This window comes from Condylostylus longicornis, unplaced genomic scaffold, assembly GCF_029603195.1.
Source record: "Condylostylus longicornis isolate FDR11 unplaced genomic scaffold, ASM2960319v2 ptg000113l, whole genome shotgun sequence".
NCBI lineage: Eukaryota > Metazoa > Arthropoda > Insecta > Diptera > Dolichopodidae > Condylostylus > Condylostylus longicornis.
In genome coordinates this window covers 673911-692500 of record NW_026578081.1, presented here as the reverse complement: position 1 = coordinate 692500, position 18590 = coordinate 673911, and the positions used below count along the sequence as shown (strand labels likewise).

The following is an 18590-nucleotide window of genomic DNA, read 5'->3' as shown; positions in this document are numbered from 1 at the left end:
GAATTCAAGGTTGATCAAATGCATATGATTGAGTCCATATTTCAGATCATTATTTCTTAACATTACAAACGGTAAGGCAAATTTAAATGCTTTTTACAATTAACACATGCTTTTTTCAATTATAGTATTATTTAATGCGAACAATAATTGCATTTCAGTACAATAAACTTATTTTTTTTTAATATTGAGTGCACAATAAATATCCACACCTATATGGTCTTTCAAACTTTTTAAATTTGCAAAATCAAAAGTAAACATATGTAAACAACATATACTAAAATTATTTATTAATAACACTTTTTTTAGAATATCATAAAATAACTTATTAATTAATATGAGCTTATTAAAAAAAAAAAAATTTTCTTTTTCAGTTTCGACCGTTTCACGGGATGCTATTATTAGTTATTCTAATATCAACGAATTATGCAAATGCAATACTAGAAGACGATCATTTAGAATATGCGCCACAATATGTAAGTTAATTAAAACAGTTTAAATTGAATAAAAAAAGAAAAACCGAAATATGCACACATGAAATTATTAATAATATTTTTTTTTCAATTAAAATTTTTTAAAAAATTTCCCATAAAGCTTAACTACAATATAAATGCAATTATAAATACGTGTATAGCACATATAAATGTACATAAAATTTTCAGAGAAAAAAAAAATTCCCATTAATGTAATTAATATTAAAAAATGTCATGAGCCAGCTTATGCACCATATTGCACATATACATGAGTATGTATATAAATATATACATACTCATGTATATTGTAGGCTTATATTTACCACCTACAAATTAATATGTTCCCTACACATGAAAAATATCACTTTAAAACAACATGTGACAATATTGATCACTTGTAAATGAATTTTTGCGTATAACAATTTTGTATATATACATATACGTGTTAATATATTTATTCGATCTATTAATGAATATTTAAATTTTTTATTTTTAAACAGTTTACAGAATTTATAATTAGTTGACGGTCATTTTTGTATTTTTATCCATGTAATTATTTAAACTGCATTCGAAATTCGATTTAACGAATATAACTTGAACCCCATAAAATGCATTTTGTACGTTAGGTAAAAGACCGAGAAAACTTGGAACGATTTCCGAAAAAATAAAATTTTTGGGACTCCAAACCTAAGTTTCCCCCTTCAATATCCCCTATAATTGAGCGTTATGTGTATTACTAAGGACTTAATTCTGTTGAGTATTATGAATTGAATATAAAGAATCCGCTGTTATAAAATTGGAGATCTTTGACCTTTTAATATAGTGTTTTTCATACATTTTGTGTCTTAAATCAAATATAATGACATTCATATTCATTCCTTATTTCTTGAGGATATTTATTCCTCTTTAAATATTTATCAAGCGTAAATTTAAATAAAATTTATGGATTTTAAAGAAAACAAATATGTGTACATAATTATGTTTTATACTTCCGCGGATATATTTACTAAAATTCTAAAATTTCAGTAAAACAAGTGAACCTTGAGGTGAATCACAAATTTTGACATGTGCTGTATTGTATACAATGATAAGTAGGTAATGTAATGGCACCAAATTTTGGATGTCGAGTTTTCGGTGAGAACGCAATTCTCCACAGTAGGGAAGTATAAATAAAATATTTTTAGTAACCTGTCTGTTTGTGTGTGTAAGTGTTTGTATCAAGTTCGGCTGAACCGATTTTCATTAAATTTTATATGTGAGTTTTTTTTTTTGGTAACTTTTGGGATATATCTGACAACAAGGACTGGACCTTATTTGCGGGCTAGTTTTACATTTTCGCGTATATTAACGAATTTCCTTGAAATTTAATATTTATTTTTGGGGTGTTAAACCAAATTGGGGGTCGATTTTACATTTTTTAGCATATCTACAGATCGGATTGATGGAATTTCTTGAAATTTGACATTTGAGTTCTGGTTGTCACTGAAACTAACTGATAAATTTTTCAGGGGATTTAATATACATTGCGGTCGGTTATGTGCTGATCACATCAGATTTTTTTTTAGATTTAATGGCACACGAATTCGTAAGACATATACAGTTTACAAAATCACTTTAGAAATTCATATCTAAATTAAATTCGAATTAAAAACCTTATTACTACAATATAAGCCTAGTCGATTTATTTGTTTGAATAGCATAAAATTAAATTTAGATTTCTGATTTCAGTATTTTTGGTTGAATTATTTTATTGAATTATAAATTACTTATAATTTATGCTACAGAAAATTTTAAAAAATATTTAATAACTCATAAATCAATGAAAAATATTAATCGAAATCCTAATTTTTAATATACCATAAATATATTTTCTCAATAGTTGACTTAGCCTTTTCACTTTATTCAGAACTACAAAACTCATATGGATATTCAATATGCACATATACATAATTATAACACGTCCTTTGCTAAACATATTAATTATATTGACATTTTCAAAATTATTGCAAATAAATTAAACATAGCTAATATTGGTAAAAATAAATTGATAAAATTTTAATTATGCAACAATTTAATGCGTTGGTAAGCTCAATTTGTAATTAAAAAAAAATATACTTTTTACCCGTTTCTTATTGAATATTTGAATAAATTTAATAATGTTCTCTAATTAGTTTGATGAACAGTAAAGTATAAAATTAAGATACTTGTATTTTGACATTAAGTCAAAATACAAGTATCTTAATTATCAATTAAATATTATCAAATAATTACTAAAATATGGAAAAGCAAAAATTTATAAAAATATTTAGACTAATTACTTTTACGCCTACTTTTTTTCTATTAAATCTGTCACATTATTAAGAAAATTTTTTAAAAAAGAAATTCGATTTCTTTATATAATATGCACCTATTTATTATAGCGTAAATGTATGCAGGCGAGTGTGTATGGGCATATACACAATTTTTATCCAAATACTTTTTTTCCTTATTGAGTTCATATAAAAAACAAAATTCAAATTGGTTCATTTGTCGTCCTTGATAAATAAATAAATAAATAAATAAAATTTTATAAAATTAAGACAACTTTGAATATTTTATTAAGGGTACAAAATAGTTGGCCAGAACAACTAAATTTGGGTAATTTTTATTATTTTTGGTTTTTTAAATAAATTTAGAGTGTACGTTATACGAGTATAGTGACAACATGAGAAAAATAAAATTATTATCCATTTTTGGAATTTCACATGGAAAACGCACCCATAGAATTTTTGGATTTGATTAATTTACAAAATTTAATTTCGCAAAAAGAAAAAAAATTCAAAAAAGAAAATGGAAAAGAAAATATGCGTTGACCAAAAGTCAAGCATAAAAACTTTAAATCATTCTTGTCTTTTTTTTAGCATGTTTCCTAATAAAATTGAAAATATAACAATGTGATTATTAGTTTCAGTAAGTTCGTGAGTCCTTTCAAGCGTCTATTCATAAAAATTCTGGGTCATATAAGATAGAATGTTAAAATTTTACGCTTTAGCGCTCTAAAAAAACTTTTTAAGTATTTGTCGTATTTTTTGGAACCCAAAATTTCTTTAATCTTCGGAAATGTAGAATGGTGTAGAAACATGCTTTTCCTATAGTGGCACAGCTTAGTTGTACGTTGAAATTGCAAAATGGTAGTTAAAAGTAATTTTTATGTAAAATCCGTTTTTTGTTTTTTTTAATTTTCGATAATTTCGTTCTTGGTAACGGTAACATGCGGATATCGGATCTTTATGTTTTCGAAATCGCAGGCTTTTCCAATTGTATTGTTAGATGGTAACTTTTACATATTTCCAATATTGCAAGTTTTTCTAATTTTTGGTATAAAAGCAAAAACTTAACTGTACATGTTCTTTTATTAGAAAGTGCATTAGACTCAGCTAATTAACCGCCAATTTCAACCGTTATCCTAACGTTTCCTTTAATTTCCATCGTAAAGGTATGCAATAATTTGATAGTTTTTAAAAAAATTATTTTCACTTATTCAAGGAAAATGTACTACTTTACAAATCATAAATTTTTTGATCCGAATTTATCATTTTTTCGTTTTTTGGTCTGATAGTTATTGTAATTGATTCATATGAAATCAATTTTCATTTAAAACAAATTTTTTGATAGATACACCCAAATTATTTTTGTTGGTATGTTTTTTTTTTATTTTGTTTTTCTTCTTTAATTTTTTTACAATTAAAATAAGACTGCCAATAAAAAATGTATACAATTAATTTGTATTTTCCTTTGTATAAGATTAATGTAATTTTCATTGGAATTATATATTATGCACACTGTTATACTTAGCCACACAGTGATTAAATTAAGTAAATACGTTTTAAATACACTGTTACAATAAAAATCGGTTTATTTCAAAGAAATTAATTCAAGTTTTACAAAAGATTTTCGATTTTAATTCAAATTTCGAGTTAATCAATAATTAAGCATAAATTTTTCCAAAATTAATAATTAAGCATAATTAATAAATTATCATAAATGAATAGAGGAAATAACAATTTTTATTCGAAATTTATTCGGAATTTAAATTAAATTAATTAGAGGATTCAATCGAAATTTTCAATATAATTAAATAATTATGTTAAAATTGCAAATAATTGAAAGTGTAGTTAATTTTCAAGTGTAATTTATTTAAAATGTTAATTACTTTCCAACTTTTTCTCTTGCTTTGCAAGCAAACCAGACACACGAGATTCTTTAACCAAATCTTAAAAATTTTCTCATTTTTACAATTTACAAATAACAAATTTACTTGCAGTATAAATCTTTCATTGTGTTATACAATTTTCTTTTTCTAAATTGTTAGAAGAAATATTTTTATTAGCTTTCTGGAAAAGACTTAACATATGGATGACATACTCGTAAAGAAATTCGGTGAAATTCTCACTGAAACTATAGAAAATTTGCGCCTTCAATTCAATAAGCGTGAGCAGGTTAAGTACTTGTAATTAATGAAATACGAATTTTTGTCATTATAAATTTTTTTTTTTGTACTTCATAGTCGAATTGAGGTTGAACATTCGATAAACGTAATATTTATTATATAATATTAAATTATAGTATATACCGCGTTTACAGGTGTTAAATAGCGATAGCACTTTAATTTTATTTTCATTTTTATAATCTCTTATTTATGAATGCACTAAATTATAATATTCTTTTAAATTATGAGAATAACATTTTATACCAAAACTCAAGAATATTGTTAAAAAGCGGTTATGTTCATTCACACATACATATATATGTATATATAATTTTAAAATATAATGTGAATAATTTAATGTACAGATACAATAAATTTTCGATTTATTTAGAATTGAAAATTTTTTTTAGGTGTGTACCAAATATAATAAAAGCAAATCAAAAATAAAACACGTGACATTAAATTTTATTGCCATTTAATATGCTGCATAGTATATCCAAAGTGTGTTTAGCTCTAATTCAAAAACTTACCTTAATTCGTTATTATTACATAAAAGATAAATGGACTAACGATTAAAATAATATTTGCACGAACATATGTATACTCCATAATACATAATATATGTATACATAATATGTATACAAATATGTGTAAAAAAAATTTTTATAAAATGTATTCATGTATACTGGCAACATTATTCCTTTAGGCTCTTGTCAGTTATTATAACATTATTTTTGACAAAAGTCAGTTGTTATATATAAAATAAACATACAATTGTGTTAATTTTTCCATTGTATACAAGTTATTTAAGATCTTATGTAATTTAAAGAAAAAAAAAATACAATAATAATAAAAACTAAATAAAATTTGATTTGCTTCTGAAATTGAAAATTTTTAAAATTAAATTTTAATTTTAAGTTTATAACAGTAGACTACACGTGCTAAATTTTTAATATTAAAACAATGACAGCATCACCAAATTAAATATCGAATTAGTAAAAATTAAAAATTTATTAGCTTTAAAATATTCCACTTAACTTGATTGTACGAATATGCTGTAAATGAATGAGAAGTTTGAACTAACGAAATATACCTACTAAAAATAACTGTTATACATTGGAATGAAATATAATAGTAGTTGTTACTGCATTACATAATGCTATACAGAACTATATAAAAGAATTTAGACAATGGTAATGGAATTGATGGATTTCGAACGTTTTCGTATCATATGTGTTTGTTTTGATTTTTCACCATAATGTACTATTCAAAATGATCATTTATCATTGATTTTCAGCTTGGATTGTATTACAGTGTCAATGAAGGAATTTATGAAAATTATAGGAAAATAGAGCCTAAGACAAATGGGTCCTCCCCCTGTCCGAATCGAAAGTTTGACTGAAAATTATTAATTCGACTAGAAAATGAAAATTGTTTTAGCAATTGCTTTAAATGGCTGCAAAGTACATATTATGAAATCAACAAGAATATTTCGAAATTCTGAAACTTTTGAAAGAACCTAGTATTTTTTTCTTATTTTATTTCAGAAATATTCTAACTCAGCATCCTATAATTGTGCGACTTATATGAAAGAAAAAACTATCTCCATACCATAGCGTATAAAATCAATTTTTCGCACATTATATTTAATTCACTTGCATCCTACTGTGCTCTGATATAAAAAAGATAAAATATTCTTATTTGGTTTTCCTTTGTTCGTCATTATTTTTGTTTTAAAAACGAAAATTTATAAAAACTCTTTACAGTTGTTTTTGAATTCAAAATTATAAAAACAACATTAGAAGTAATAAAAAGGCATAAGATCGTAAGATTGTATATAAACACATATATATATATGAGTTTGAAGAGTGTGTACATTTTCATTTAGTTGACTAAACGATTCTTTATATAATTTGGTGATAGTATTTCAATGGACATAAGAAAATTTAAATATAAAAAAAATACCTTGAATGTCCAAGAGTTCAACTAAATTTTTTTTCTTCATTTTATTCCAAATCTTTGTGACATATGAAAAAAATTTTTGCTCTTTTTATAGAAAGTGAATGAATTAGGATCTACAACACATACAGTGTTGTAATCGTTTTAGATGTTAGAAAATAAAAATTTTTCTTTGAAAGTAGATGTCAATACTTGACGGTTTATGTTATACCGGGTGCTATTCAACGATTGTTAAGTTTGCATAAGTTTGCAATATGTTTTTGTCGCAAAATTGTTTTGTTCTAAAGAACTTAAAAAATTAAAAAGTTTCAAGAAACTTAAAAGCAGAGTATTAGAATGTGTTATACAGTATTAGTATGCCTTTTTGGATAATGAAAATTATAAAAAATTCACGTAATTTTTTTTCCGGATTTTTAAATCCATCTAGCTGTATTCGTTAGTTTATGCCTTGTGGTTCTGTTGTTCTGAACAAATAAAATTAGAAACTTGAAAATTAATAAAGATGCTTATTTTAACTGCAGCTCGATGTAAAAATTAGGCAATAAAACATATGACGGCCTTAAAATTCAAATTCAAGTGGGCGCATACTGTTAAATTGAGTCATAGTCTAACGATAAGCAAGAACATACAAGTGAATTCTGACCATTATTTTACAGCATTACAGGTTAGTTAATATTGTTTTACATTAAAACAGTTGGAATACGGTAAAAAAGTACGGTTTTCCAAGTAGTGTTCTTTATTACTTTTTGTTCAAACTGCTCTAAAATATTTTTAAATCACTCTGTATATAACAAATATTATAATATCAAATTTACATATAAAAGTTTAATAATAATTTTATTTATATGCCCATAATATACTAGACATAATCTTGAGGAAAATCTGTTTTTACTGTCAAATATTCACTCTCTTCTTATATGGTCCGTTCATTTCAATTTTTTTATAAATATTAAATTTAATATAATATGCAAAAACTATTTTTATACAATTATGAAAAATAAAAAGTATAGCATGCGCTTTTTATTACATCATAAATCATATTAAAAGCACATGCATGTCACGTGAGGTTACATTAATGGATCATCTTAGATAAAATTTAAGATTTTTATCAAGAAACTTTATTTATTATGCACATACATACATATAGTTATATTTTCTCTTTCTTTAGAAAATATTAAAAATGCAATTGAAATGTCGCTTATATTTTGAAAGAGTATTTTTGATATTCAAAGTAAATTCTGCAGAGAAAGAATAATTGGTGTGCAATACTACAGATGGCAGTATAAATAAATTTACTAATGGGTGTAATGGCTATGAGTAATAGCGTCAAATTTAATAGATTACATTAATATTTTTTACGTTTTTCTTGAATATGTATATGTATGGGAGTTTAATGCGATTAAAAAAATTAATTTTTTTTCATAAAATATAAAATTGTTCATATACAATTTATGCGACAATAATGAGCGTTACTCATACTTAAGTACAAAATAAATTATGTAAGAAAATTAAATTAAAGTCAAATATTAAAATTTTTCTTTTGAATTTGCAAATGAATAAACTTCTATTTTAACTATATAAAATAATTCTTATCATACAACTAGACCGCGCGTATATAATAGGCTTTTTCATAAACACAGCATATGGCGGAATGTAGTGAAAACTGCGTTGTATTTGTATTCATAAACAAATGTTGCTAATCTAATTTATTCATATAATTATAGATAATTATTCGTAATATAGCAAAGTAAGTATGAGTAGAACAGTTAAATCATATGAACTGTTTTGATTTTATAGAGTAGTTAAAACTGTTTTTGCAATATTGCGTTTATGAAAATCTCTAATATATATTATGGTATGAAAAAATGAAATTATTTCTTCTATATATTTTAATTTAAATATTCGAACATGAAATCTTATTTAATATGAACGAAAAATATCAAATAAAGTTTATAATTTAATTGGCACAGGTGTGGAAATAATTTTTTTTTTATCGGACTAAAGTCATTTTCTATATTCATTTTTTATGTTATGCCTATCTTTTTTTTGTTTGATTTTTCATTTTAAATTAAGCCTTAATCCAATCTTAAAGTTGAAATTTTAGTTAATTTTTTGATTTGATTCACTGAAATTCATTTACTTTGAATTATAAATATAGGATAAGCTGAAAGTAATAATGTGTATTAAGTGTCTCGTGAGTGAACGTACGATAAACTCTTTTAACAAGTTTTATATGCAGTAATAAAATTGATTTTTATATTTAAAATTTATTATTTTCGTTTTTAATTTCTTTGCGAGAATTAAAAACTATAAAGGTTAATTCTCACGCAAAATATATCAAATGTGTGGTTATGTGCGATTTAATTTAGAAAAAAAAATTGTTTAAATTTTTTTTAACTGACCATAATGCATACAATAAGGGAGGTGATGTGATGCCATCAAATTTGCATATCGAATATTTCATGGAAACGGACTTCTCTATGGTAGAAAAATGTAAACAAACTATTTTTTGAAAAGACATCGGTCTGTCATTTTCTGTGAAGACGTGTATTTCAAGTTGCACTGAACCGATTTTGATGAAAATACTCTGCTTATGTCATGGATTAATTTTCCAGGATATGTCTGGAAATGGGTTTCTTTATAGTGCGGCTTAAAATTTTTGATTGTTTTTAGAAAGCGTCCTTATGATTAACTTAGCATTTTATACGTAAGCTTTGTTTGACAATACTCGAAACTATACTTAACATTTGGAAAAAATCAGGTGTCAGCAAATGGAAATTTACTAGAAATAATCAATTAATTTTTTTGAAATTCGTGTAAAACAGTGATGATAATTTCTTTTTGGGAATATCAGATAATTGTAGTCGATTATGTGGTGACCATAGTTGATTTAAAAAAAAAACGAGTTGAAAAGAAAAGCTTAGTATAAGCATCAGCAAATTACTAATAAATTTGTTCATAACTTTTAAGTTAAGTGCAGTACGCTTTTGAAAATTGATCAAATTTTGGAAATTTGAATATTGGGGTATTGAAATTTTTGTAGTTATGTAAAGAAATACCAAACTCAATTTAGGAAATTGTTGCTGTAACCTGTTATCTGTAGAGTTTTCAAGCTATTCCAAAATCAATTAAATTTTTTTATTTGTTTTCTGTCTTCGATTTCAAACAAACTGCTATATTTTAGAATAATTTTAGAAATAGGCTTGAAATTTTATTATTGACTTAATTTCGATCTCACACATCCACAAAATAACCTCCAATGTTGTGTGAAATCGAACAAAATATCGCCGATTTATATAATGCTTTCTATGTGACACTATTTACTTTTCGTTTTTATTTTAAAAATAATTAGGGTCGATGATTCTGCCGTTCTAAATAAAATCATAAACTGAGCCGATTAGCTAAAAATAAGCAGATGAAAACAAGCATTTATAGATGCAGTGTATCTTAGATGAAAAGAAGAATAAAGCTTTATCCCTTTGTCTCAAGCTAAAGGAATCGCTTGTATAAATCAAAATTAGTTTCTGGAAAATTAGTAGATTCTCCTTCTATCTTAGATAATAATAACTGAAACATATTAAGAATTTGAAATTCATTCATGGAAGTACATATCTCTAGTTTCTCAAATTGAACTGAACAGAATAAGTCCTTTAAACTTTAAACTTTAAGTTACTGTTAGGCAGAAAGCAAATAATTTAAGTGATAAATTAATCCAAAATCAAAAAAAGACCATAAAAATTTAAAGTTTAATTTCACACAATCAAATTATAGTATTTAATTTGCTAAACATTTTTATTTTCTTTGAAATTGCAAAAGAAATACCAAATTTATTACAAACCTCCGCAAACAATTTTTCACGCCGTATACCTTTAATAATAATGCACGAAAAGAAAATCAAAAATTTGTTACAATAAAAGTTGGTAGTTACGATAATAAAATCAAACCTTTAAAATATATAGTTTACGATTATTAAATTAAAATAAAATTGATTTTTTACGCGTTACTTTGAAAAATTGCAAATAAATTGAATAAATTTACAATTTTTTAAATTTTTCTTTTAAAATTCTAATTTAATGCGTTTAATTTGTAAATAATAGTATCGTACATCGTTACTTAAGTGGAATACATGAAAAAAATACAATATTCATTATGACACCTTCATATTGCATATGATACAACGGTAACGAATTAGCTACTAGCAAAAAAAACATTAACTGTATAGCTGGAAAATATTTTTCAAAAAATAAGCCGCTTATATTATTAAATTTTTTGAATAAGTTATTATAATTACTTTATTTACACAGTAGGTACGTGTTTGAGTGAATAAAAGCTACAGTGAATTCTTGATATTTTGAATCGAATTCAGAGTGTAGAAAGAACTAGAATTATTTTTTCCGTCAGAAACCGTGGCATTTAGGTCATTCTCACATTGATATTTTGTGAATCTCTTCCCTACCTATATTGATATTATATCTAGGCTTCTGATAAATTGCTGTCCCAGTTGTAAACGAGCCACCGCCTCGGATTCACTCAATATGTGTTTCACCATTTTGTCCTCTTCCCGGCAGCTCTCCGACTTGCTCATCCTTTTCAGATGATTTATCGAGAGGAAGTGTCCAGTGAGTAGAACCACTAATAGATAAATTTGTGTTTCACAGAAAACGCCACCATTAAAGTTAGTTTACTAGATGACTAGTGAAAATTTGGCAGCAGTTAGAAAGTCGACTGTTTGCAATTTCTGCTGTTCAACTACAGCAAATTAACTCCTTCCTTGTTTTACTTACATATTTTCTATGATTCGCAAACGATGCAATTCAATACTTTTTATATATGTATAGTATAGGTACTTAATAAGACAACTGTACTGTTCCTTATATATAAATACTATATATTTTCGGACCTAAACATATTATATCTATAAAATTTCATATAACATTATAAGCAATTCGTATAACAAAGTGTTACAATTCGATTTTACAAAAATATTTAAAAAAAATTTTTTTGCTTTTTTTTAATAAATTTGTCAATTATCAAAAAAATGTTATCAAAAATTTTTTTTTTAAATTTATTATATTGACAGCAAAATAAAAAACAAACGGGGTATTTTAGTACATTTATGTAATTTACATAAGCACATATGCGTGCATGGATTCGGCCTATTTGAATCAAATTTAATATTTCAACTGTTACACAAAAAAAAAATCATTGATCTAGGATAATTTTTTAATTATCTTAATTTGCTTGTAAAAAATTAATTTTTCTTTTGTATATTAAGAATAGACCAATATTTGTATGTTACTTACACATACATATATTATATGAACGCATTGAAAAATTTGTCATTTACAATCAGATTTGCATAATAAAATTGGCATCCAATTATACATGCGTTTAAAATATAGCATTTTTTTCCAACTCAATGCAATTTAAGATACAAAAGTTTCTTTCCTTAAAATTCAGAAATTCCATTGAAAATAAATATGTTTTTTTGTTTGCTAATATAACATATTTGAATATACTCTTAACTTTTATAACAGTTTAATAGATTTTCAATTTTAAAACTCAATTGTACATTGTACATATTTGTAATAGCTTGTATAATTATTTGAATTCCATTTTTATTTAATAATAATGCTGCTATTGTGCATAAAACTTGATGTCATTATCCTATACAATATACACACACGCATAATTGAAGAAACTTCATTCAAAAACTTCAATTAAATATTCTTGTAAAATTCACATCAACCTTAAAATCTGGTTTAATTATATACGAGGCGATTAAAAGCACAACAAGAAAAAAAAACAAGAAGAAGAAAAAAAATATAAAAATAAATTCACTAAGGTATTGAATGGCACGCAAAATTTTATATTTTAAAAAATTGTACAAATAATCAACAACCGTACATTAAAAATGACAATATTATTGTAGCGCAATTATTTAAGTTTTAATTTTGTCTTTTTTATTTTTAATGAAAATGAAAAAATGTCAGTGAAACAAAAAAAGAGAAAAAATTTTTTTTTGTATAGAAACATGAAATTTTAAATTTTGATTCTAATAGAAACCAACTATGGGGTCTGAAATTAACACAACATTGTAGCAATTTGAATCAGTTTACCATGCTATTGACCAATTTGTATTAATCATGATCCTATGAATTTTAAAATCGCTTTGATTCTATAAAATCACAATTTATACAAAGTGTAGCAATCGAATGGAATTAAAATTTATAAATTATTCATCCTAATTATTGAAATCTATTGTGAATTGCCTAAATATAAAAGTTATTAAGATCTTAAAAAAGTTCAAATCAAGACAAATTAATAATATAGAGATTAGCAAATAGTTCATTAATTCATAATAAATAATTATTAATTATGAAGGAACCTATAATGTAAGTTAAAATTAATGGGCTGATATTATTTTTATTTATTGTGAATTCTTAATTTTTCCATAAGCAGTTTACATTCAAATTATTGAAATTAGATTATTGTATACATGTAGGGGAAAATTTAAAGAAAATTTGTTATTTTCTTTTGCTTTAATGGAGATCGATACCGAATTAACTTTAAATATTAAAAAATTAAATTTGGTAATTCTGAAATTTGGGCTCAAGAAGAAATATAATTTGCAGTTTTGCAATTACTGCTTGATTGTATGAAGTGCGTTGGATGCAGTTCTTAGTAACCAAACTATTCCGTCAATTGAATTGACGGTTGCGTTAAATCATTAGAATACCAAAAAATGTAATAAATTTGCAATCATTTGCCTAATTTCATGCAATCACACAGTTTCATGTGCGAGCGCTGGAATATAAACATCCATATAGGTTTATACAACTAAGCAATCAAACAATTGCAAAACTAAAAATTGCATATTTTTTTGGGCTTTTAATAACTTTGAAGAAGTAGAATATATTAAAAGGAATTGTTGCAACGAAATGAGCTGTTTTTTAAATGTCTTAAATTCAATTGTCAGAATTTCAGATTTTTAATACCGGTTTTGCCTATGAAAAAACTCATTGATTTCAAAATTTTTATTAAAGCTCCGACAAATTAGTTAGAGTTGTATTGGTTTTTAAAGTTGAAACTTTTTACTTAACATAGTGTAGAAATTTGGAATAATAATTAGTTAGACGTTAAGGACTTTAAGTTCCTATTGTTAAACACCTTTTCCTAAATCCTTTCACTGATTTTTAAAACTTAATTTTACAGTTTTAAAAAACAAATAAATTCGTAATACCCTTTAATTATGAGGTGTAAATTAAATTTAGTATGACTATATATTGGAATAACAACATTGATGCCTGTTCTGATAGTAACTGTTTTACTTAAATTTTACTCTAGTTAATAAAATGGTTAATTAGAAATAGATTACACTTTATGTAACTAAATTTAAAATTTTAATGTGTCTAATATTTAATTGCAATTAATATATATTTTATTAAAACTTATATATCGTATACATATACAGATATATTATTTAGTAACATTGTATGTATAGGGTACGATTACGGTAATTACATTTACGGTCATTTAAAAAAATTAAATGGATAGAATCTCTTAATTAATGGTCTTCATTAAAAGAAAAAAAAAAATAATTCAGAAAGACGAAAAACTAAACTGAAAAACAAAAATTATTTTATGTTTGGTAATAACAACTTTTGTAGCGAAACTTGCGATTGGCAAACCAGCGACAGTTGATTGACATTTTGTCAGTGTATTTGCAACCATATGTAATTACATATACAAATGTAATTTTTTTTTTTTTTTTTTTTTTTTTGAAAGAATTAGACCTGAGGTTTAAAATCAAAAGTTGAAATTAATTTACAAGAATTATACCGTAATTTTTTTTTTACTTTGTTACCTTGAGAAAAATTTCAATTTATTTTAAAACCCAAAGGAAAGTAAGACGTTTTCCTTAAAGGTAATTTACTTTTTTTGGTAAATAAAATTTGAAATGGATCGGTGAGTTTAAATTGCAATAATTTTTATTTAATTTTTACTTTTTTCTCTTATTTATTTTTCTTTTTAAGTTCACTTTTAAAATTCAATTGAAAATCTTTTAACAAGTTATTTAATTTGAGTCCAAATTAAAATGAAAAAAAAATTTAAAAACTTTAAGAACTGAGGTCAAAATTTTGAAATGTTTGTATAAAATTAAAAAGTTTAATTAACCTAGACTTAGACAAACAAAATAATTTATTGAAATTTTGTAATATTTTGCTATTAAATAGAATTTTAAAAATGGTATTCTAATTTAATTGAAATTTAAACTAAATTTAATTAGACAAAAGAATTATTTCAATTGAAATAGCTGTTAGCAATTAGAAATATTCTTGGTATTATAAGAATATTGTTCTTTAATATATAAGTGTGCATAATATAAACTAGCATAATATACTGATTCTATGATATTGAAATGCTTTTAAAATTTTCAAAATATTTTTATAAAATAATCGAAATAATTTTGTTAAATGCTTAGAAAGTTTAAACTTATACACACAAATTAGTTTCGTAAATTATAAAATGTATTCTTATTTTTTATTTTTTTAAATTACTTAAATAAAAAGTAACAAAAATTAAGTTAAATTCAATGACACTTTACTATTTAAACTAGTAAAATTCTAATACTGAGTACAATTGAAAAAAATTGTTAACTAACTTCACTATTTTCACATGAGGGGGGGACCGGTATCACAACAAGCCTAGTTGGCCTATGTATCTCCTTCGGGGGCCGCGACAATCTAACTTAGCTTCACTATTTTGTGAGACGAGACTTTATTTCTCCATAAAAGAAGATTTTTACCCGTCTTCCTACTCTGGAAGCTATGGCCCCTTAAAATCAAAAAAATATGATTTTTTGAGAGTGTGTTGTATTGAAAATACAATTGATAATATTTAATTTGCACAGAAAATTGATAACCTACTGCAAAACTACATGGCAAGTTTTAGAAGTTTAAGATTTTAACAATTTGCAGAAATGACAATAAAATTTATTTAGTTGTAAACAACATTTTTTCTCACCTCCGTTCTCTTTCCAGCTATCGCATCGCAAAATTAGTAAAATATGAATTTTCATCTCTTTTTTTCCCGAAACTGTGACATTTCCGAAATTTTCATCAAAGCATTCAAAAATTTCTAATTTTTTTCTAACCCTAAAAATATGCAATAATTATTTTCGTTTTATAATAATAGATTTTGTTGTGGAATCCAATATTACAATCATATTAATTTTTGCTGAAGTGAATATAAAATAACATTATAGCAGCCTTCAGTTTATACTTCAATTTGTTTTGGAATATGAAAGTTAAAAATATTCCAAGAAAATTTCTAACATTATAGATGTATCCAAAAAATTCTTTATTTAATTCATTGAAATTCCATAATGCCCTGGTTAGTATAATGCACTGCCCTGGTTAGTATAAGGCTACCGCATTAAATTTCCAAACTGCTTCAATCAGAATAACTTCGATATATGTATGTATGTATGTATGTATATTCGTACCAACAAGGGCAGTGATTAAACTTTAAAGTTGGTTTTCAATGGGTCAATTTCATCACACTTATTGCATTAATTGTTCATTTTATAATTTTATTTCCATTCCAAATAACTTATTAATTATTTTGTTATTTCTTCAAACATAACATGCAATTTTAATTTATTAAAATTTAATAAAATTTATGACTTGATGACTTATAATTCCGATTTTATTTGACAGAACATAATAATATTAAATAAAAAATTTTTTTGTTATTCAAATCATGTTAGTAAAGGTTTTAGTTTTTATAACAGGTCTATATAAAATATAAGTTAGTGTTACGTTTTGGCAGCAGTATGTAACAGTTATTTGAATGCAACCGTAAGCATTTTTGTTAGTTGTTTTTCACCACCTTAACTCCAGATCAAAATCATAATTACCTAATATTAATTTTTGCTTTAATTTTTAAAAATAAACTTTTAATTTTTTATTCTCTTCCTTTTTCTTTCAATATTCAGGAACATCCAGAATATGCATTTAGTTATGGTGTAAAAGATTTACATACAGGTGATGTTAAATCACAATGGGAATCACGTGATAATGGTATAATCAAAGGACATTATAGTGTTCGAGAACCAGATGGTTCAATACGTACTGTTGATTATACAGCTGATGCTAAAAATGGTTTTAATGCAATTGTTAAAACACATGGACCCAATTCACATCCAATAACTGATTCACCACATTCTGATTATATTAAAAATGATGATACATCACAATCAAAAATTAATCATTATAGTAAAGATCAAGAACATATAGTATTAAGTTCAGATTTAAGACCAGTTAAAAGACCAATTGATGATATTTCATATACACATCCGAAAACACCAAGTTTAATTGAAATACGACCACATGCACGTATTAAACAAATTCCAATGGAATCGATACGTGATAAAATTTTAAGTCCATATCGTGAAACTGCTGACGAATATTATTATAAAAATATTGAACCAGAAATAAGAGCTATTAAACCACCAGATTTATCAAAACATAAACGTATAAGCCCATTTGATTTCTATGAAAATGAAGATACATCAGAATGGAAAGCTATACCAAGTGATGATATAATAAATTTTTATGATAGCAATAACAGTAATAACAATAATAATAATAATAATAAAAATGTTAACAATAATCATAATATAAATAACAATCATAACAATTACAATAATAAAAATAATAAATATAATATAAATAATAATAATAATAATAACAATAATAATAATAATAAATATAAAAATAAGAAAATTGAAAATATAAATGGTCATTATAATAAAAATTACTATCGTGATTATGAAAAACTTCAACAACCACAATATCAAGAAGATTATTTTCAACATAGAAAATTTAATGGTAAATTACAATCACCATCTTCATCCTCATCATCATCATCATCTTCATCATCATCAGCATCACAAACAGAAAATCACAATAACAATAATTATCCAATAAAATCAACTCCAATAAGTTTATTACGTACTGATTTCATTTCATCAAAACCATATCAGAATAATGTAAATATGAAGAGGCCATCATTTAATATACCACCAGAAATTCCAAAAAAAAATAATAATAACAACAATAATTATGGTTCACATCAGATTTCATCATCAATTGGTGGTGGTGGTGGTAATAAACATTTTCCAAATCCTAAGAAAAATTATAATGGTAAACGACATAAGCCAATTGAATATTCAAGTTATTTTCAAAGACAAGGAAAAAGTAGACAAATAAATATTAGTAATAAAGAGGGACCAGTTGTTTTTCCAAATGAAGATGATATTGAATTAAGGGAAGCAGCATCAGCTCGAATGGTACAATCAATGTTAAGAAAAGATAAAAAACATGTAGTACCTGGTTATGCATCATTAATTGCTGATCGTTATTTTGGTGCTTAGGTAATTTTATTTTATATTATTGATCATTTTTTTTTGTATTTAAAATAATTTGTATAATAAAAAAGAAAATTGTTATATATGTATAATAAAATAAGATTTATTGTTATATATTTTTTTTTTCTTTCTTTAACTTGATATTTTGTGATACCGGTCACATTTTATTTAAAAAAAAATTTTTGAATTGAAAAAAATCAAGACAATGCAACTGTTCAATGCGTTTTTGGCGAAAAATAAAAGAAAGTTAAAAATGTTT

General features: G+C 24.5%; 1 protein-coding gene across 1 annotated transcript; it reads left to right on the top strand.

Annotated features, from left to right (window-relative positions):
• The first annotated feature begins 389 nt into the window (after positions 1-389).
• LOC129614589 (uncharacterized) lies at positions 390-18337 on the top strand. Its single transcript, XM_055529292.1, has 3 exons — positions 390-473; positions 16898-17495; positions 17766-18337. The coding sequence occupies exons 1-3, from the start codon at positions 390-392 to the stop codon at positions 18335-18337; spliced, it is 1254 nt and encodes a 417-aa protein (XP_055385267.1).
• Positions 18338-18590: the final 253 nt, after the last annotated feature.